Here is a 21,507-nt window from a genome sequence, read left to right as displayed (position 1 = left end):
CAAATAAAACATAAACAGACCATAGAAACACTTATTCTTTATTTGAAACACAATATAACTTTAATTACGTTTCTGTCATTACGGCTTGATAAGTCCCTCTTACCCAGATGAGGCCAAGAGAAACATCAAGGTAACTCCAAAATGCAAAAAACTACTGTAGCAGTAAGTGCAATAGAGAACAGGAGCCATGTTACGGAGATTCTCATGATCCACAGAAACTTGGGGAAAGCAAAATCCAAACCTATTCCTAGAGTAACTATTGAAATTTCCTATGCATCATGCAAAAAATTCCCCATTACCAATTTTTGTTCCCAAGGTAAGTTCTCACCCATTTTACTGCTTACAACCTGCTCAGCAGCTTCTGGATTCCCTGCTTGATCTCCTTGGTCCTCACCCCATAAACAATGGGGTTCAGCGCTGGGGGGATGAGGTGGTGCAGGATGTTGAGCAGGATGGGCACGTCCGGGGGAATCCTCTTCCTGGCCAGGTTGGTGATGACCAGGACCAACAGGACGGTGCTGAAGAAGAGGATGAGGATGAAGTGGGAGCCGCAGGTGCTCAGGGCCTTGGCGGCGGCTCCCTCAGCCCTGAGCCTCAGCACGGCTTTCAGGATGAAGGAGTAAGAGAGGACCATGAGGACGAGGTCGGAGCCCAGAAGGGTCCAGCCGGCCGCGAACTGGTAGAGCCGATTGAAGGTGATGTCCTCACAGGAGAGCTTGGACACGGAGAGGTTAGTGCAGATGCAGTTCTTGATGAGGTTCCCAGCACAGTATCTGAGTCGCGAAGAAAGTATGGGGATTGGCATCGTAAGAAGGCCATTCCGGGCCACAACAAAGATGGCTGCCTTGGCGACAAACTGGTCAGTGATGATGGAGGGGTACCTCAGAGGGTGGCAGACGGCCACATAGCGGTCGTAGGCCATGACCATGAAGGTGCAGGACTCCATAGTCAGGAAGCTGTTCATGATGAACATCTGGAGGAAGCAGGCAGAGAAGCTGACGGCCCTGAGGTCAAACCAGAAGATGGCCAGGACCTTGGGGATGACGGTGAGACAGAGCACCATGTCCAGCAGGGAGAGGAGGCTGAGCAGGTAGTACATGGGCTGGTGCAGAGAGGCCTCCAGCCGGATGGTGACCAGGAGGGTGGCGTTGGCCCCCATGGCCAGGAGGAAGAGGAGGCTGAGGGGCAGGGACAGCCAGTACTGCCAGCTCTGGTAGTTGGGGAAGCAGGTGAGGAGGAATTCGGAGACCGGAGCAGAGGAGTAGTTGCTGGCGGATGCCATGCAAAAATTCCGGTCCCAACTGACACTTCAGAAAAGCTTGAAGGGTAAGACAAAAATAAATCCATTCAAACAATTTGAATACCGATGGGGAAGCAGCTCATTTTCCAAAGAGTCACTGGAAAATAATAACAGCAAAGAGAGTATTTTATAAGTATGAACCCATACATTCTGTCCTAAGTACTTTAATAATGTGAACCCATGCCCTCTGTGAAAAATCCTGCAAGCAGTGTGGTAGTAGGAGGATCGTGTTTCCTCTTTAGTCTGGACAATGCCCATTTTTTGCCCCTCTCATGGTCTCCCACCTCCTTGATAAATTGCATAACTTTCCTCCTTACAGGGAAACACGTGGCTATTCCAACCTTACAGATGAGGAGACAAAATCCAAGGTAAGTCATGTCATTTTGTTAACGTCACAGGGGGGACACCGTGACGTAGGAGACCCGAACCTGCAGCTAAAGCGCTCAGCCCCTACCTTGCCTGCCTCTGTCTCCTCAACATGCAGGCCCTGCTGCCAGAGGAGATCAGCCACAGGGCCGTTCACACACGCCTGTGCCTGCCCTTCCACCGAAAGAGGGTGACACGGGCAAGGAAGAAATCCAGCCTATGAGCATCACCAGAAAACTCCGGGAGACTCGAGAGGTATGACTGTCATTTGTCCAGGAAAGCGCTCCTCAGCGCAGTCTGCAAAAGGAAATCTCTGCAGTAAGCACATATGAAAAAGTCTCCTAATGTCTTGGGCAAGCCGTTGAGAGAAGGCCAAGAAATAGCAGGAGTCAGTACGTCGGGTCTAACTGTCCTATCGTAGGAGAGTGATGGCAAGGCCAGCTGTCTTTATCTGACTGCACACGGACTCCCCATCAGTCACAAACCCAGAGTAACCAGATTCCCGCAGGTGCCTGGTCCCGGGCACCAGAACCAGTCAGGAACAAATTTAAGACACTTAGGAGATGGCCTTGCCCGCAGCCGCCGTGCTCAAGCTTTCACCGCAGAACGCTGGCTGCTGTGCCACAGGGACACTATTTGCCGTCGATGCTCTGAAGAAGCCCAGCCTCCGCCTGTTTTTCTCAACAATGCAGCGGTTCCCGTGAGTTCTGAGGCTTCTAGAGTCAGCTCCCTTTTCTCTCCTGAGAAGATGGCATCCTGTCCTCAAAGCCGAGAAGTTTAAGCACGAATATTTGAAGGCAACTTTCCATGTTGGAAGAAGCAAATTTCCTACTTTGCCTCATTATTGTCACTTTCCAGATAATCTATACCAGAACTTCCAACAGAAATATAATGTGAGCCACACACCTAATTTTAAATTTGTAGGAGCTACCTTAAAAAGTAAAAGGGAATGTGTGAAGTTAATTTTAATAATAGATGTGATTTTATTTAATAATAGATGAGATTTTCAATGTCTCAAAATATTACTGCTTTAAGACGTAATAAACATTAAAAACTGTTGAAAGAGCTATTTTGCATCCTTTTTTGGGTTTTGTTTTTGTACAGTTTACACTCACAGCACATCTCAATTCTGACTACGGCCACGTTTCCAGGGCCCCATGGCCCCATGTGGTCACTGGCTATGGGATTGGACACCACTAGTCTAGAGTTTGGGGAAAACTAAACATTTCTCTTTTTATGTTGCATCGGGTATGCGTTTGCTCTCAGGGTGGGCCACATGGCATTCGTGGATTGTCGGGAGCCATAAGGCTGCTCCAGTAAAGAAAGCAAAGCCACAGTCGGCACCTGCATGAGGCTTGTCTGGTTAGCAGAGCTACAGACAAGCTGAAGAAAGAAGAAGGATTGCAGAGCAATCCCTTGAAAGACATCGGCTCCAGGAAAATAAAAATGATATCCCCTAAAAAATATGTTAATCTATTTTTCTGTGTTTATCCTTCTTTTTCTATCTCCTATTCACAGCTTTCTTACTCCTAAAGCTTTACCCTGGGTACGTAAAACACTTGAACCAAAACAGAGTGAAGTTATTTGAACAATGTAATGGAAAAAGCCTTTGTTTTGGAGTAACAATTTATGGCACCTATTTTGTGAGAGTATACAGGGGAAACGTGATTTCAGTCCCTTTACTTAATAAGAAGTTTGGGGCTTGAAAAAATGTTGTTTGGCCTATAAATTGCTATTTTCTATAATAGATATATTTTTTATCAAATAACAGTGTCACCTGTAACTTTTATCCTTTATGGAGGCATTTGTTAATTTTTGGGCATAATACTCCTTTCTATTGAAATTGGTGGTTTGGAATTTACGTAAATCAGCACAATAGGTTAAATGCTTAGCTTGCTGGTGCCAAATAAATCGTAGTTTTAAGAATGTCTTGAGCCCAAGGCTTTCATGCGTTTTGTTAACTACATACAACTTTAGTTAAAGAATGTTAGGTATCATAGTTTATTACTTATTAAAGCTTTGTTCTTAATATAGAATAGAATAGCTACTGTTGTTGACCTTTTAAGAAAAATACGGTGTGAAACTTTAAGTTTGTAATCTCGAAGGAAAATCTAAAGTTGAAAGGAACATGTTTTAACTAACCTTTTTTTTGTATCTCAGGTGGAGGGAACCAAAAGGGCTTTAAATCAAATGTTAATGTCAAATCTTACACGAAACCTGATTGTGATAGGGTATAAAAACTGATGCTTTTCATTTAATAAATTGGGTCATCTGCAGCACGCAGCTGAGGAGTTGGCTCCAATTCTTTCCGCGCCGTTTGTAGCCCATCCTCTCCTTCGGCACTCCCTGGCTGCTGGGGCTGGACATCGGCAGTGGATTATATATGGCAAGTCCTTTACTTTGGCTCTACTTCTGGGTCAGCTCATGATTGCAGTTTTAACTTTCTTTTTCAATACTGCCCATCGAGCTTCCTTTGGCGATTTCTTAGTTAAGTGATCTTTCAAGCTTCAGGATGCAAACACCCCCTTTAGGACAGAGATAATCAACCCACCCAGAACTCCTAACTTGGAAAACAGACACCACTAGCAGAGACTGTCGAGCAATCCCAGCTTCCTTGACTCAGATTAGATTACACCTCCACCTCCACCTCCCTACACCAGTGTAGCTGCTTAATTGGTTTTTAAATCAATGTCACTATTCAGTAAAACATGCCCAAATGTCCAGTTATCACCAACTGCAGTCATAGGAACGCCATTCCTTCACATAAGATACATTTGGAAGCTGGAGCTGGGTTTTGTCAACAAGGGGTGGCCGCAGAGCTAAGGTTTAAAAGGTAGGATTGGAATTAGAAAGCAACCGAAGCTTCAGACATCAATCCAGATAAAAATGATTTCTTCTGTTAGACAAGACGAACGCACCTGTGGCCAGAGTCCGCTTATCTGGAGTAAATAAATCGATTTCTACAAACTCATCCGCTGTGTTTGCAGTTAGGGAAGCTGGTTATTGCATCCTTCCCCCTGGATCGGTGAAGGGAAAATAAAGTGTTGACTCTACACACAGTCTCAGATCTTCGGGAGAGCATGACGGCCTGAGCAAAAGAAATATGCTCTTCCGTCTCAGCTGGAGAAGTAAGGACAAGGAGGAAACAGGACGGCAGGGAGGGGTGGTCGAGGCAGCTGGGATTCCAGGCACCCTATCTCCCCGGCGCTTCTCCAGCAGGGGCTGAACTGCAGGTGAAAATATAAACCCCCTGGCCTGCAGTTGCCACGGGCAATAATGAAGGCGTGGCATTCATTCAAGAGCACTCACTGGGAACCTCTCGGCTTTTCTAGGTGGATAGCATACGGTCGACACAGGAAAACCTGGCTCCCAGGGGAAACGAGCAATGCTCCAGCTTTGGGGGAACCCTGTGTAGACTCTGAACATGCAGAACCGGACCCGCTTTAGTCCTGCCCAGAGAATTTCTTCTCTCTGCTTGTATTGAATACCCGGAAGCCTCGATGCCCCATCCCGCCCCTCTTCCTAATTGTTCTGGCTCTAACCCAGACCTACCCGCTTGAGGAGACGGCCCAGGATGGCTGTTCCTTCTGTTTCCTGCACCATCTGGCCCAGCCCCTCAGAGGCTATTTTTATGGCCCTGAACTTCCCGCTGTCCCTCCCCGGCCCCCAGCCCACAGGGGCTAAGAGCCGTTTAGACACCTGAACCCTGGGCACAGGCCCATTCCTCTGAGGCAGGAGGAGGGATGGGGAGGAAAGAGAAGCAGTGAGGGAGGCGCGGGAGGAAAGAAGGGGAAAGAGCGGAGCAGAGGAAACACAGAGAATGGAATCCAATATGGGATTTGTGATGAATTCAGAGCGTTCAACCAGGAAAACCCGGCGGGGAAGGGATGGGGTGCGGGGAGGGGGGGACAGAGGCATCTACGCGAGCAGGGTATATAAGTTTGAAAAATAAATATTTCTAGACTTAAGACAGAGAGAAATTTATTTCGGCCATGAAGTGTACACTTCAAATTACGTTTCAATAACAATTTAGTATTATCCTTAAAAGCGGTGCTTTCCTTATGCTGAATGCATCCGAAAAGGCCAAGAAGTGTAACGTGCTGTAGAGACCTCATTTTCCTTATTACCCACAATGCAGTGGCTTGATTAGAAATAGGAATGAACAAGTGAAATGTTTAATATTAATGATAGGACATGATAAGAGCATCACTCATGGATACGAATAGGTTTCATCTGAATACAGGCAGAAGTAAAGGGGAAATGCCTTAGAAAGCTTCTGGGGATGAGACATAGGTGTGAGGGGGCTGGAGAGGATGCTGAGGCACGGTGCCCTGTCTCTCCCACCTCCAAGGTCTGGGTCCCAGGACTGGGGCTGCAGGTGCGGTTCAGAGGGCGGGGCGGAGCTCGGCAGAGACTCTCTCTCTCGTGCTTGGGACATCTCCGTGTCTTCTGAAGGGAAACTTGGGTTGGAGAGCAAGTTTCTTGCCCCATCTGGACAAGCTAGTCCTGACCATAGGTAATACCCAAAGGCAGAGATAATCCTGCTGTACGTTATCCTTCCACCTCTGGCATCTCTTTCTGAACAGAAGGGGTGAGCCCAGGGAGCTCCCACTGCTGCCTGTTCTACGTCTGGTCGTGGCGCCAGAAACAAAGACAGAGAACTCTCAGGAAGAGTCTAAACTGGGAAGGGTAACCAGTCAAAGAAAGCGAACCCTGGCAGGCAAGACAGCGGCCGACCAAGGCGGTGGCACCAGTGAATGAAACCGGCCCTCTCTTCCCCGGAGAACTTTTCAGAAGCAGAGACTGAGAACACAGCAGCTTTTCCCAGCTGAAGGGCCACGTCAAGGCTGGTTCCGAGAGAAGCTGCCGGAGCCCAGAAGGAAAACTGGGCTAAAATTAGGACTCCATGGGATCGGAGAGGAATGATAGATACCTAGCGTCATGGGCTCTATTTATGTCTCTGGTTATGTTACAGGTAAAATAGAGAGTGATATTCCTTTGTGCTGGCCGGGGCCGAGGTTGCAAAGCAGCCAAGCCCCTGCACATAAGTCAGTAAGATGCGATACTAAGACTGCCGCCTGGGTGGGGTGAGGGCAGACTGCTGCTTCATGGCTGGTGTGTCCGAACCTGCCTTGCTCCAAGTGATTGTAGAACCCAGAGAGCTTCAAAGGGTGTGAGTGTTGGGGTGGTACCAAGGCCACTCATCACCAGTGGCCATCCTTTGGGGTCCCAGAAGATACGCTTGTAGGGGGCTGTTGCGAGACATGTTTTTATCGTATTTTCTTAGCCTCTTTGCTGAAAACTCCATCTTGTCCTTCCTTACTTTGTCCCGTCTTCCTGCCTGAGAAACAGTCACAGTGATGGTAAATGACTTAAGTTTAAGAACAAAGACCTAAGGGCATGGGTTATTCGCGGGGTCAGCTGAATGAGGACATAATACAATGGTCTAGGCACGCCTGACCTGTACAGATTGGCACGCCATTTGCACAAGCATGATATGTCCTCTAAAGAATAAGAGAAAGAGGAACCTCGTGACCAAGTGGTTTATGAGAGGTCATTAACAGAATATGCATTAGAAAAGAGAACCAAGTTGCAAACCTAGGCACCCAGGGTTGCCACAACTAAGCATATCTTTTGCAGAAGCACAGTGAGGATTCTCTGAAATGCTATGCATAGATAGCTAACTCAAATGCTAATGATTCTTAAATGCCTAAAGTTTAGAGTAAAAAGTTTAACCATTTACCAGCTAAGTGACTTTTAAAATTTAAAAAAAAAAAAAAAAACCTATACCCTGCACCTACAACCCCCTTTTCCTTTGAGGTCATCCTCCAGAGCACAATAAAAGCAGTGTGGTCTCTTGAGGCAGGGCTCTTGGTCCCTGAGACCTTGAGTCCCCTGGTTCCCACCTTTACTTAAAATAAATGTCTCTGCCTCTTGTTTCATGTTAACTTTTTTCCTTAAGTTCCATAGCACCCAATCTTCATCCCCATCCTGCTGAGCTGGTCTCGGAAGGGGGCCTCATGACACACCCAGACTGAAACAGATATGAATAGAAAACATGCAGTTGACCATTTCTTGGGGCATCCAGTAGTTTGAACACTCGCAAACACACACTTTTCTCAAGAGAATAAACTAGACGTCAAAATGACCACAGGGACAGAGCCGGACGAAAACGGCATGCCTGGGAGAGAGGGATCTGCCTCCTGTTCAGAGGGCAGCAGGAAGCAGTGGGCTTAGGAGAATGAAAACAACCACCACGCACTGACTGTCGAGATAATTTGGTGTGTGCACTGAAAGAAAGTACTGGGAAAAAAATGCTCATGCTTTAGTTTATTCATCCTTTAAAATGATAACAAGAAGTTAGGAGAAGGTGCAGAGACGGAAAGTCGTCACAAGCATCTGGGAGGATCCGAGAGCCAGGAAATGGCATGTCTACACAGGCGCCAGAGAGGAGAGTCGGGGGTGTTTAGGGTGTAGCTCTCAACCCCAAGACCAGGGTTCTGGAGAAAACGTCTACACTCCACCCAATTCACCTTCTCCAGTGAAAAAGCCACGTGGGGCTCTGCCAGGCTGAGTCGGGAGACAGGTGAGGAAATGGGGTCCTAGTAAATCGGGGGACAAGAAGGTTTCTGGAAGGTTATGCATATATTCTGTTTCTCAGGGGTCAAACGCTCCCACTCGAATCCAGCTCCATTGGGCTAAGGGTTGGGAGACCCTCAGTCAAGGATTTGGTAGGGAAAAGATTCCCAAATAACCACAGACTCCAGGAGAGGGAGGTTTTCCTCTGGAACCACGGGAAGCAAAGATGCACGGAAGAAGGTTTTCATTAAGAATAGTAAGACGAGGAGAATCCGAATTCATTCCAGGATTAAAAAGGGAAATGTCTTTTCCAACATACAAGTAAGTCCTGACCTGCATTGACAACCCCAGAGGTGGATGTGCTCTGAGGTACCTCTCAGAACCTGCTCAGCAGCTTCTGGATTCCCTGCTTGATCTCCTTGGTCCTCACCCCATAAACAATGGGGTTCAGTGCTGGGGGGATGAGGTGGTGCAGGATGTTGAGCAGGATGGGCACGTCCGGGGGAATCCTCTTCCTGGCCAGGTTGGTGATGACCAGGACCAGCAGGACGGTGCTGAAGAAGAGGATGAGGATGAAGTGGGAGCCGCAGGTGCTCAGGGCCTTGGCGGCTGCTCCCTCAGCCCTGAGCCTCAGCACGGCTTTCAGGATGAAGGAGTAAGAGAGGACCATGAGGACGAGGTCGGAGCCCAGAAGGGTCCAGCTGGCCGCGAACTGGTAGAGCCGATTGAAGGTGATGTCCTCACAGGAGAGCTTGGACACGGAGAGGTTAGTGCAGATGCAGTTCTTGATGAGGTTCCCAGCACAGTATCTGAGTCGCGAAGAAAGGACGGGAACAGGAAGAAAAAATAGGCCATTCCGAGCCACAACAAAGATGGCGGCTCTGGCGACAAACTGGTCAGTGATGATGGATGGGTACCTCAGAGGGTGGCAGATGGCCACATAGCGGTCGTAGGCCATGACCATGAAGGTGCAGGACTCCATGGCAAGAAAACAATTCATGATGAACATCTGGAGGAAGCAGGCAGAGAAGCTGACGGCCCTGAGGTCAAACCAGAAGATGGCCAGAACCTTGGGGATGACGGTGAGACAGAGCACCATGTCCAGCAGGGAGAGGAGGCTGAGCAGGTAGTACATGGGCTGGTGCAGAGAGGCCTCCAGCCGGATGGTGACCAGGAGGGTGGCGTTGGCCCCCATGGCCAGGAGGAAGAGGAGGCTGAGGGGCAGGGACAGCCAGTGCTGCCAGCTCTGGTAGTTGGGGAAGCAGGTGAGGAGGAATTCGGAGACCGGAGCAGAGGAGTAGTTGCTGGCGGATGCCATGTAATGTACCCTGATCACGCTGGAAATTCAGAGTCCTTAAAATGCAGGACAGAATACATCACCATGGGGAGTGTGCATTATAAACACAATAGAACTCGAGTTTCCACTGTGACCCTTGACTTGTCCCAACGAAATTTTCAAATCACCAATATCATTAATCATCGGGGACCACAACCACCACCACCACTCTGTGTACTAAGCATTATGTTGACTGTGTATATTCATTATCTCATGTCATCCTTTTAAAAAGAGTTAACAATTTTTACCATTGTTACCCTATTTTCACAGATCATGAAAGGGTAGAGATAAAGGGAGCAGAATAGTTTGATCAAAATTAGAGATCCCAAATTTAATAGTGGTCAAAATTAGACAGCCAGAGCATAGTGAAGCCAAGACGGAGAGCCAGGGACTCTGACTCTAGAGTCCCTGCTCCCACCCCTGCACACGATGCAGCCTCAGCAAGCACAGTGACGTCACCAAGCACCCCCGTCCCTCAGAGTTTAGAAGGGACAGCTGTGTAGAGACCCGTGCTCGGCTGACTCTAGAAAAGCCCAGCCCTCTGCTCTGTGCCACTGGATAGCGACTGACTTCACGAGCCTCTATTTCCACTACTGAGGAAACATGAGATTAGAGGGGGAGCAGCCCCTGACCCCCAAGGACAACACTTTCTTCCAGCCCCAAAGAGGATTCCACTTTAAAGGCACAAGGTTTCTCATTGCCTTCCTGGATTATTTGCTCTTGTTTCTCCTGGTGATGCTTCAAGGGGCTTTCTTTGGTTCGAGTCCTTAGAAAGAATTGAGAATTTCCTCTTCTGGTGACAGAGGCCGTCGATACTGTGGGTATACCAGGAGGTTCACCAAAAGTATGAAGACTTTCACTGTGAATGTCCTAGACTTTCCAAATACAGATTATACCACACACACACGCACACGCACACGCACACGCACACGCGCACGCACATTTCTACTCATTGGATGGCTTTAAGAAATCAATGATTCAGGAGTCATATCTGGGGTATCATGTCTATTCTGTACTAACATTTGGGATTAGAAAAACTATTCCTAGTGCGAATCAGAGAAATAAGGATAGAAAACATGCCCTCCTTTTCTGAAAAGGCTTCTCCTTTCCAATAACCTCACGTTCTAGATCCTCAAAGAGACTCAAACTACTTGAAAGGGAAAGAGAATAGTTTGCATCTGCTCAGGTCTTGCTAGGCGTACAAATGTGTAACATGGATTAAATAAAAAGTCATCTTCTGGGAGATTAATTAATTCAGGAAACTTGACTTACAAACACTTATAATACAGTATGGTTGTGGCTCTGGTAAAAATGATCTGAAAATGGTGGGAAAGAGACAAAAATATAAGTGAATGAAGTAATGAGCTATGATTGAAAAGTTGGCCTCAGATGGCCGTGAATTCCAAGTCTGGCTTTTATACTCCCTCTATGATCCTGACAGTTATTTAAACACTGTGATACCTAGATTTCTTGCTTATGAACCAGATAAATGATACTCTATGAATGAGGGTCTTTGAGCCTACAGAAGTTTAGTGCCCACAAACCTTGCGTGGCACAGAATGACTCAGCCCCAGCGCTGAGTGAATCACAGCTGCCACTCACCCTTGTACCAGGAGCTCAGCATCTCGGCTGGGTCGGCCTCCACACCAGGCCCTGTTGAAAGAGGCTCAGCTCCTTTTCGTTCCAGCCGCCTGGACTCGCCTCCTCCCCTCGCTGTCTCCTTCCTCACAAAGTTCCTGGCCCCAGCTCGAGATTTACCAGCTTCAGAAGTTTGTGCAGCTGCTCTTTCTGGCTCTTGACAAGAGCACCCGAACTGGCCCCGCCAGAGGCTGTGGAGGCTGCTTTTATGGACTCTGATTCCACGAGGCCCCTTCCATCCCCACTGCTCACAGGGGTGGGTGTTCTGGTTAGACATCTGGACCTGAAGCCCTAAGGTCTAGTTCTCCAGAGAGTACATTATAAAAGGCTTAATTTGCAGGAGAGATCAAAGGCTCTTGGGGTCTAAAGAAAGAACTCCCCTGCCAAGAAGGAGGGTAAGGGGGAGTTCCTGTTGTGGCTCAGCAGGTTATGAGTCTGACTGGTGTTAAAGAGGACGTGGGTTTGATCCCTGGCCTCACTCACTGGGTTAAGGATCCAGCATTGCAGTGAGCTCTGGCATAGGTCGTAGTTGCAGCTTGGATCCTGCGTTGCTGTGACTGTGGCGTAGGCCGGCAGCTACAGCTCTGATTCAACCCCTAGCCTGGGAGCTTCCATATGCTGCGGGTGCTGACCTAAAAAGAAAAAAAAAAAAAAGGTGAAGAGGGGTGAGGAAACTGAATGATGCGAATCTTCTCAGGAGGATTGTTAGGGATGAGCTTTTGGGGAAGGAACTGAATAAACTCCTCGCAGCGCTGTAACTGCGGAGGAGGTGGCAGGAGATTGTCCCCAGGGATCCATGGAGCAGGGACCTCCAAGGAGCAAGGACCATGGACAACGGCAGGGGTAGGAGTCACTTTCCCCGGGAGCCCATCTTCTGCGATGGGCCGATCACTGATCTGGACCCAAGCAAATACCTGGGAGGGGCCCTGTTTACACAGCGGTTTCCTGTCCAGGACTTTACCTGCAGGGCTGTTCTTCGTCTAAACCATTACCTAAGTATGGTTGTGGAAAATGCTGCTATTAACAATACTCGCCTTACACAGAGCAATAGTTAGCGTGGCTTTCCTGGGAAAACAAGCGTGACGGTCCCCAGGGTGGCCCACACTGAACGGATGCAAATGGGACCTACAAAATAGCCTCTCCTGAGACGCTCTCATGAAGCGTCTCAGGAGAGGGACACAGAGGCTAAATGCAGGTCTTTGGGGCTCAGTGCACAGAGATCACAGAGGGAGGAGAGCAGGGGGCAGCATCTGGAGCATGCTGAAATTCCCAGGCCCGGGATCAAACTGGAGCCACAGCAGCAACAATGCCAGATCCTTAACCCACTGAGCCACCAGGGAGCTCCTGGGTGTGATTCTAGGGCTCACACTTTCCTACCTAGAACTGCTGGAGAAGGAGACATCGGGGCAGGAAAAAAAGGAGCAGAGAAAAAGAGGAAGGAAGGAAGAAAGAAAAAAGGGAAGGGGGGGAGAGGAAGACTGGAGATAAACAAGGAAAAAGGACAAATCTACTGAGTGACCACAGTTAATGTTTTTATGTATATGATTGGATTTAGAAAATCACACAGTTAAAAAATTGCTCTTGTCCATATCTGTGAGAAAATAAAACTAAAATATGGATGGTTTGCATGATCTGCCCGGGTGATCTAGTGGATAGGACTCGAATGAGGCCCAGGTTCAATCCCTGCTCTGGGGAACTGAGATCCCACATAAAGAAGCTGCATGCCATGGCCAAAAAAAAAAAAAAAAATACATACATGAACATGCCCATGCGCGTGTGTGTGTGTGTGTGTGTGTGTGTTTAAATAAGGAGCCCCTTCCCAGTTATGTCCCACCAACAGCATCTCCTGACAAATAGCAAACTGCACACACTCAAAGGCTCAGCAGACAATCATCGCTCGCTCGCTCGTTTGAATCAAACCCTGGCCTCCCGCTGTCGCTGTAGCAGAATGGCAAGGCAGGGCTCAGAATCCATTTAGAGGGCCCGGGGCTAGAGGCTGGGTCTGGGGAGGATTCAAACCCCTGCATCCTTCCCGGAACGTCTATCCCTGAGCTGCAGCTCCGCCGAGGTTCCACCCAGTGCCCCTCCTCCTCCTGCCTCGGATGACGGGGAGGACCCGAAACATGGAAGGGCCCTTTCCTTCTCTCTCTTACGAGCCTAAAGTAAACATGACGCATTACTTACCAAAGCATCTGGAAGAGGCAAATGAGGGGCAGATCCGGCTCTTGGGCGGACAGTGTCTCAGGGACCAGGGGCCACAGAGCTCTCCAGAGGTTCCTGCTACGACTCATCGTTCTTACTCCACAAGATGGATTTCAGCTTGACAATCAAGGAATATAAATGACAGAGACCAGGGTAGGCTTCCAAACAGAGTGCTTTTTCCTCCTAAACACAACTAAATGCCCATCCCCCAGACATAGCTACAACTGAGTGGGGCTATAAAACTAAATCCGGCCAAGGGAATGGCAGGCACCTCTTCCAGGAATGGCTTTTACAACGTCCTTGGTGTCCTCTCCTCTCCGTCTCTTCCTCCTCCTCTGGCCAATTGCATGTAATCCACTGGAAGACAAGGACCCACAGAAAATGGTGGAACCAGGCAATGGAGGAGGCGAGGGCCCTGAGTGACTGTGTGGAGGGGAGCATTCCCCATCCAGGTGCATTGGGCTGGATACATCAGAAAATAAAATTGTATTGTGTTAAACCACTGACAAAAGGAAGTTGTTTGACAGCTGCCAAGTGATCTTGAATAAGGCTGAAGACAGTGAGAAAATTGACATCCAACGCAAGAATGATCATTTAACAAGGAAAACTGACATGGCTAATAAATGGGAACTCTAGGGGAAATTGTTGGAAGAATTCAAAATAGTAGTTATGTTTGCAATTATTGATTTTATTTGACAAGTTATTATCTGCAATAGATGAGCCTAGCAGGAAGTTAGCTGGTTTTCAAGCAGAAATTAATCATAATAGAGAAAGTCCATAAATACAAAGTCTTGAAGACTTTTCCTGCTGCTTGGGACATCGAAAGTTAAGAGAAAGTTTTAGAATGTCTTTGAGCACCAAAGACTCCCAGAAACCAGCCCTGAGAAGAGCTGTATGGATGTATAGATGGATGGATGGATGGTTGAATGGATGGACGGATGGATGGAGACAGCTGTTCTACTCAAGTCTGATAGACTTGATAGACACCATAATGTAGAAAAGGGGGGGCCTGGGGGTAGGGGGAAGACAATGAAGAAAGGAAAGAAAAAAATGTTAAATCATGCCTAAGAGAATCCTTTGGGTGTGTGTTTTATGTGGGTCTCAGTCTGTGCGTAATGATACTATTGGCTAGAAATGCCTGGGGGTGCTGGGACCCCCCACAGACATCTTCCCAACCAGAGCCAACTCTTGTCATTATTAGGATTACAAGATGCACCTCAGCCACAACCAACCATCAGGAAACTGGAAAAACAAGGTCTGTTACGCACAAGTCCTGTAAGGTAAACGGCACACCTGAGCCACACAACAAGGTCAGGGGTACAGAAGAGGGAGAGAGAGAGAAGGGACCTGAGGTTCTGACTTATTGGGGTCAAGGTTGAGGTCCCTAGATTTTCACAGGTTCACTCTTCATTGCTGAATTTAAAACAGAGTGGGAATTAAAGCAAAAGAAGGGAAAAGCAGGGCTATTCAAAAAGAAATGCCTCTTGTGAACCAGAGCTTTCTAAAAAGGGGACTTTCATGCACTGGGTATCCTGGTTCTTCACCTAGTTATATAGTTGGCGGTGTGTTTATTTGAGATGAATGCCTTTAGAGAGGACGCCTCAGCAGTGAAAAGCTTGATGTCAGGTATTTACACGACAATAAAAGAAGCTAATTGTTGGGGGCATAAGGGATGTGTGATTCTAGCACAAGGAACTGACCTAATACATCAGAAATCTGTTAGGTATTTGAGGTTCATTGCCAAAGAAACATGAACTTGGCTTTTAAAAAAGCTTTTCATTAAGGATTAAAATAAGCATTGATCCTCATATTCTATGCGCAGGAAGAAGGCTCCAGTGTGGTATCTACGGAAGAAGCCACAGGCTCCAATACCTGCTTCATTTAGTGTCATTCGGGACGTTGAAGAAGGCACAGCCCCCCAAGAGCAGAACAAGGGGCCCCAGAAAACAGTGGCCAGGAGAATCCTTCCTGGAGAAGGTAACCAGTGTCTAGTCAGGGAATTGCCTCACCATCTGGAGATGCAAGCATTGCAGTGCCTGCCCCCAAAGTATCCAGCCATTACCCCTGACAGTTCCTGCTAAATATACACCCTGGTGCATCTCCACCTGGGAGTCTTTAAGGCTGGTAATTGGTTTCTGCAGCATCATTAAATACGTGCCGGGAGAAGGAAGATGCTGGTCCAGGGGGAACCACATCAGGATGTGGTGGAGATGACACCCCCTCCCGGAGGTCTCAGACTCTGTGCTAGATGAGAGTTTGTTTCACCTCACTTGGGAAGAGGCTAATTATGTGTTATATGTGAGAGTCTCTCTCTTTTTTTCCTTTTTTTTTCTTTTTTACAGCCATACCTGTGGCATATGGAAGTTCCCAGGCTAGGGGTCAAATCGGAGCTGCAGTTGCCAGCCTACACCACAGCCACAGCAACACCAGATCCAAGCCACATATGCAACCTGCACTGGATACTTAACTCACTGAGTGAGGCCAGGGATCGAACCCGCATCCTCACAGACACTATGTCCGGTTCTTATCCCGCTGAGCCACAAGGGGAACTCTGAGGGTCTCTTAAGACTCTTAAGACTAAGAATGAATATGAATATTGTGAAAACTGAGAGACCCAGTTCCTCCTGTAGACAGCTGGATATTTGTGAGGAGTCTGGCCAATGGAATGATGGAGAAAATGATGGAAGCCGCTCTCGGATTGAGCCCCTAAAACCTTCTCCAAGATCTGCACATCCTCTGCCTTCGCTGTGTGACAGCCAGATTCAGAAGCACCAGCGCAAGCCCCGAAGGGCTCAGAACTACATGTGACAGAAGCATGGGTCCTTAAAGGTTGGCATGAAGCAAAGCCTCCGGGCAGTGGAATCAGGATGTGGATTAGAAGTAAATTTACATCGTGTCAAATTCTTATGGTATCTTTATTGTAGTGTCTAACTTTACCTGCAATTTACTAGTTCAACATATGATGGCTTTTGATGGGCACTGCCTTTGCTGTCTATAATCTGGAGCATGAAAAACTTCAGAAAACTACAAATCTATCTAGCTGAAGTAAAAAAGTATATAGCTAAATTCCTAGACAATGCAATAGGGAAAATGGATTTATTAGCAAGCAATCCTAATTTCTTTCTTCACCCTTGTTCCTGATAGTTGAATGAACAATTTTTTGTTCAGTTGCCTGCTCTGCAAAATTGGAGATAATGATATTTCACGGGCTATTTTAACCATAACCTCTCTGAAAGTAGTTTACCATTTGGTAACCATCCTACGCTAATCTCTACTAGGCTAATCACACATAAAACACTAAATAACTAATTTGGGGTTGTGTAGATGAAGAAATGAAGGTTATTATTACATGTAGTTCTTAGCAAATACTGCTGATGTAACACCTGATTAAATATCATCAGACGTTATGAATACAGGATTCATGTCAATGGTTTGATACTGTTCTTAAAAGTCCGGGGGAAAAGAAAACTAGATTATAATAGCTACAGCCATTTCATTTTTTAAATTATTTTTTTCAACTCCCAATAAGCAGGACGTACAGTGTTTTCTTCTTGAAGCGACTCACTCCCCTTCCTCCTGCGTGTTGGAGAACGCAGGAGTTTTTCAAGAGTTTGCAATCCGCTTTCAAAAACAAGCCAACACTGAGAACTGGAAACGCACCCCACCATGGCTGTTCCTATGTATGGCCACAGGGGGGCACTGTTGACAAGTCCACATGGAAGCGTTTATTTACTCTGCAGTAAAGCCATCTGGTTCAGGATTCCCGGCTGCACAGTCGGCTTTCATGGTTCACGCTCACATGCTTAGAATCTATCCCAAAGCACCACAGAGAGCCAGAGACTACCAACCCCACGGCGGCAAACCTAGTTTTGTTCCCTCCACGATATGTAGGTGTTCATTTCCAGTGTTGGTCCCCAGCATGGACGCCCTCTTTCCTCCAGATAATTCAATTCCAGGGAACATGCTGCTCTTGCTGCTGGGTCTTGATTTAAACCCACTCTGTTCCGGAATAGCAGAGTTCAGTGGTTTCAGATCTTCCCTCTCAAAAGGCTGCGTGTTCCTCACGCAGGTGTGACGCACCTGCAAACCAGGGAGGGAGGGGGATGGCTCGGGCAGGTGTCTCCTCTCCACCGTCTCGGTTTCCTGGTACACTCCTTGCAGTGCAGTGAACCACCATCAGCCTCTACTAGCAAAGAGACTCTTCACACATCTTCTCAGTTCCACTGAAAAAAAATCCATACCCTCCAGTTTATTTTCACTCTGTCTTTCAGTTTTATTGAGATAGAATCAACATACAGCTCCATATCAGTTTAAGGTGCCCAGCACAATGGCTTGACTTACATGTGCTGTGAAATGAGTACCACAAAAGTATAGTTAATATCCAGCGGCTCATGTAGGTACCAAAAGAAAAAGAAAAAAAGGGGTTTTTTCCTTGTGATGAAAACTTCAAGATTTACTCTTTCAGCAAATTTCATATATACAGGAGCGTTGACTCTAGGCGTCACGTGGTACCCTGCATCTCCAATGTTGTTTATAACTGGAAGTTTGTACGTTTCTATGCCACCAGTTTAAAATGCCTCTGGTATATGCTACTTCAGTCTATCCACTCAAGACAGAGTTTAAAGATTTCTGCCGAGTACATTTTTTTTAATGCTATGATAGAATCACAACAGGCGTGTCTGCCCTTCAAGATCAAGCTCTTTGAGTCATCCTGCTCCTCCACGCCCTTTGGCTCTATGCAGATTCACCCCAAAGCCTGTCTTAGGACCACTGTGTCCAGGCCCTTGAACCATTGGCCCTGGGCTTGACAGCTTTGTGAGAACCTGAGGTCCTCTTAACCTCTCTCCTTAGAACCAGAGCAGAGAGCCAACCCCACGTACTGGGCTGGTCTGTTTAGTGCTCTACTGTGAAACAAGATGCACTGCAGACCCTGTCCACACTTCACGCAGCAGCTTCAGCATCAGGAGTGAGGGCATGTTTACGGAGCCCTGGAGGGTCCAAAATTGTGCCAGTTACTGTGAGGAACGAGAACTGGTATGTTGTCCCCACCTCCTGACAGATCCCTCCCACGCGCCAATAGGCTCGACCCCGTGTGCACCCAGTTTGAGTCAAGCCTCTCGTAGCTGTGTTGGCCACTTCACTGATCTGGAGAAGCCTAGTTCAGGGATGAAGATCTGAATTTCAACCCAGCAGCAGACTCTTCCTTGAGTCCCTTCTGGGTTCGCAGCTGGGAAAGCACAGCAAAGGCAGAGACCAATAGAGTGGACCAGAGGCTTGAAAATAGCCCTGGCAATACTACCGTATTCCTTTGAATTATATCGTTTCTGTTAGAACTTTTTTAAAAGCTCATTGTCATAACTCTCCACGGAAGGCTCTTATCAAAGTGAAATGCTCTCATAGACAAACACTGGTAAATTGCAAGAGTTCAAAAGATAGAGCTTTTAATTGCCATGTTATTGCTATAATTATTATCAATATACAAGGACATTGAGGTTACATTATCATTATGAGCCCTCTTGTCCTGTGGTCCGACAGATGCTGTGTCAGACAGGAACCCCCTGGCAGTCCAAGTAGCAGGTAGAGGCAGGAAACACCTATGCACATCCAGGATGAAGCACAGGCAGAGGAAAGTGGGGTGAAGTCCTGGCCCCCAGCTTCAGTTGCACAGGAAGGGGTATTTCTGTGGAAAGAAAGAAATCTCTAGTCTGGGGTTGACTCTCTGCTCTGTCACATATCTGCCAGACACACGAGCTCCAGCAGCTTGCGCTCTTAAAATCCTCTTTTTTCTACCATGCAAAATAGAAGTAATAACACCTACGAGAGTGTCGTAAAGATTAAATTACTTCACTATAATTGCGGAAGCTCAAAGCAATTACTCAAGACAAATGCGTTTCTTGCTCTTGCCTACCCCTCCCTGAACCAGGCCAGGGTAAAGGGAGACACCTGGATGAGGCTTTTCTCCACCTCGTGCCTGGGAAGCACCGCTAGGAGGAAGGGGAGAGGGGATTAGAAATGGGTCCTACGTATTCACCTCCCTCTCTGCAGCAGTTTCTGAATTCCTTGCTTTATCTCCTTGGTCCGAACCCCGTACACAATAGGGTTCAAGGCAGGGGGTATGAGGTGGTGCAGGACATTGAGCAGGATCAGGGTGTCCGCGGGGACCCGCCTTCTGGCCACGTTCGTCAACACGACGACCAGCAGGATGGTGCTGAAGAAGAGGATGAGGGTGAAGTGGGAGCCGCAGGTGCTCAGAGCCTTGGCTGCAGCCCCCTCGGCCTTGAGCCTGAGCACGGCTCTCAGGATGAAGATGTAGGAGAGGAAAATGAGGAGGAAATCCGAGCCCAGTAAGGTCCAACCGGCCACGAATTGGTAGATTCTGTTGAGGGTGAAGGTGTCACAGGAGAGCCTGGACACAGACAGGTTGGCACAGATGCAGTTCTCAATGACATTTCTCCCACACTAATGGAGCCGGGCAGAGAGGATGGGAATGGGTACAGTTAGAAGGGCATTTCGTGTGACAATAAACACACTAGCCTTGGCCACAAACTGGTCAGTGATGATGGAGGGGTACCTCAGAGGGTGGCAGATGGCCACATAGCGGTCATAGGCCATGACCATGAACGTGCAGGACTCCATGGCAAGGAAGCAATTCATGATGAACATCTGGAGGAAGCAGGCAGAGAAGCTGACGGCCCTGAGGTCAAACCAGAAGATGGCCAGGACCTTGGGGATGACGGTGAGACAGAGCACCATGTCCAGCAGGGAGAGGAGGCTGAGCAGGTAGTACATGGGCTGGTGCAGAGAGGCCTCCAGCCGGATGGTGACCAGGAGGGTGGCGTTGGCCCCCATGGCCAGGAGCAAGAGGAGGCTGAGGGGCAGGGACAGCCAGTGCTGCCAGCTCTGGTAGTTGGGGAAGCAGGTGAGGAGGAATTCGGGGACCGGAGCAGAGGAGTAGTTGCTGGCGGATGCCATCCCCTGTATCTTGAGCTTGAGAATTCTTCTCTCGACTGACCGCGTGGGCAGGTACAAGAGGGGATTTTGCTTAATTGACTTTCAACCTCTAGGACACTGACGGTGCAGAAGAGACTCTTCCCAAATAAGGAACATTCAAGTCAATACCTTCAGGGTACAGTGGAAGGACCTGACAAGCAATGCTACAGTGTGAGAAATGGCTCAGTGAAAAAATTGACCGTGAGTGTTAAGCTCACAACATTAAAAATGTGCAACAGATGAGGTGAGAAAGCTACCAGTGTAAGAAAGGCAAAATGCTCAATACAGATGGGCTGAAAACACACCTAGTTTACATATCATCTACATGTACGATGGGGACAACAGACCTATGGTGGCTTCTTCAATAGGTGTTTCGGAGATAATTTCTGTCATTTGGGAGGTGGAGATACCTTCAGTGAAGCCCTCACTTACTGGTACACCCAGTATAATTTGAGATGGATAATTGTGTTTTACCCTTTCCCTCAAACCATGCTCTTCCTTAAAGACCACTGGTTGATCAATTCCAGTTATCTGTTTCCATTCATCACAGATTCACCCTTTATTTGTGGAAACTCTACCGCCCAAAACTCATCAAGCCCAAGATACTTGCCTTCAGCTATCCAGTGTTATCACGTAAGCTCTAAGTCTAAGTCCAGTGTCTTCACTATTTAACCCTGGAGAACAGGCAGGGGGAAAACTCTGGACTGGGAGAGAAGCAGAAGAGAATTAAGTTACAAGATGTTTTAACAGGTGGAAGTGCATATACATGCGCACGATAATGTGGTACAGAGAGTAAAAATTAATTTAAGGACTCTAAAGCTGGATTGGCCGTCTGAGCCAGCATATATCAACCATGCTGTATTGCCAGGCAGTCTTCTAAGAGTGTTATATGTATTCGTTTATTTCACAGACACACTGCATCAAGAACAAAGTGGTTGAGAATCTATCTCCACTCTGTTCTGGTTAACCCACCTGGAGTAGCCTGTCTAATTCAGGCTACTCCCTGTTAAGACGTTCCGCATCAAGGATAATAAAAGACCTTGCTCCCTTTCAGGGAGAGGGGATTCCTTGTCCCAAAGTATAGATGTGAAAACAA

General features: G+C 47.6%; 2 protein-coding genes and 1 pseudogene across 2 annotated transcripts; all 3 read right to left on the bottom strand.

Moving 5' to 3' along the window:
* Positions 1-329: 329 nt before the first annotated feature.
* LOC125111613 (olfactory receptor 56A4-like) lies at positions 330-1,282 on the bottom strand. Its single transcript, XM_047753617.1, has one exon. The coding sequence runs from the start codon at positions 1,280-1,282 to the stop codon at positions 341-343; it is 942 nt and encodes a 313-aa protein (XP_047609573.1). The 3' UTR covers positions 330-340.
* A 7,339-nt stretch (positions 1,283-8,621) lies between these two features.
* LOC125111645 (olfactory receptor 56A4-like) lies at positions 8,622-9,725 on the bottom strand (annotated as a pseudogene).
* Positions 9,726-18,861: 9,136 nt separating this feature from the next.
* On the bottom strand, positions 18,862-20,558 carry LOC125111198 (olfactory receptor 56A1-like). Its single transcript, XM_047753066.1, has one exon. It carries the CDS (start codon positions 20,391-20,393, stop codon positions 19,881-19,883), a length of 513 nt encoding a protein of 170 aa, XP_047609022.1. The 5' UTR covers positions 20,394-20,558; the 3' UTR covers positions 18,862-19,880.
* Positions 20,559-21,507: the final 949 nt, after the last annotated feature.

The sequence above is a fragment of the Phacochoerus africanus genome, chromosome 11 (assembly GCF_016906955.1).
Source record: "Phacochoerus africanus isolate WHEZ1 chromosome 11, ROS_Pafr_v1, whole genome shotgun sequence".
NCBI lineage: Eukaryota > Metazoa > Chordata > Mammalia > Artiodactyla > Suidae > Phacochoerus > Phacochoerus africanus.
Note: the sequence above shows the minus strand (reverse complement) of the source record. Positions and strands in the feature narration are given on the sequence as shown.

What these genes read in the sequence shown, in the direction of transcription:
- LOC125111613 (XM_047753617.1), bottom strand. Translation starts at nt 1,282, where the DNA reads ATGGCATCCGCCAGCAACTACTCCTCTGCTCCGGTCTCCGAATTCCTC.
- LOC125111198 (XM_047753066.1), bottom strand. Translation starts at nt 20,393, where the DNA reads ATGGCATCCGCCAGCAACTACTCCTCTGCTCCGGTCCCCGAATTCCTC.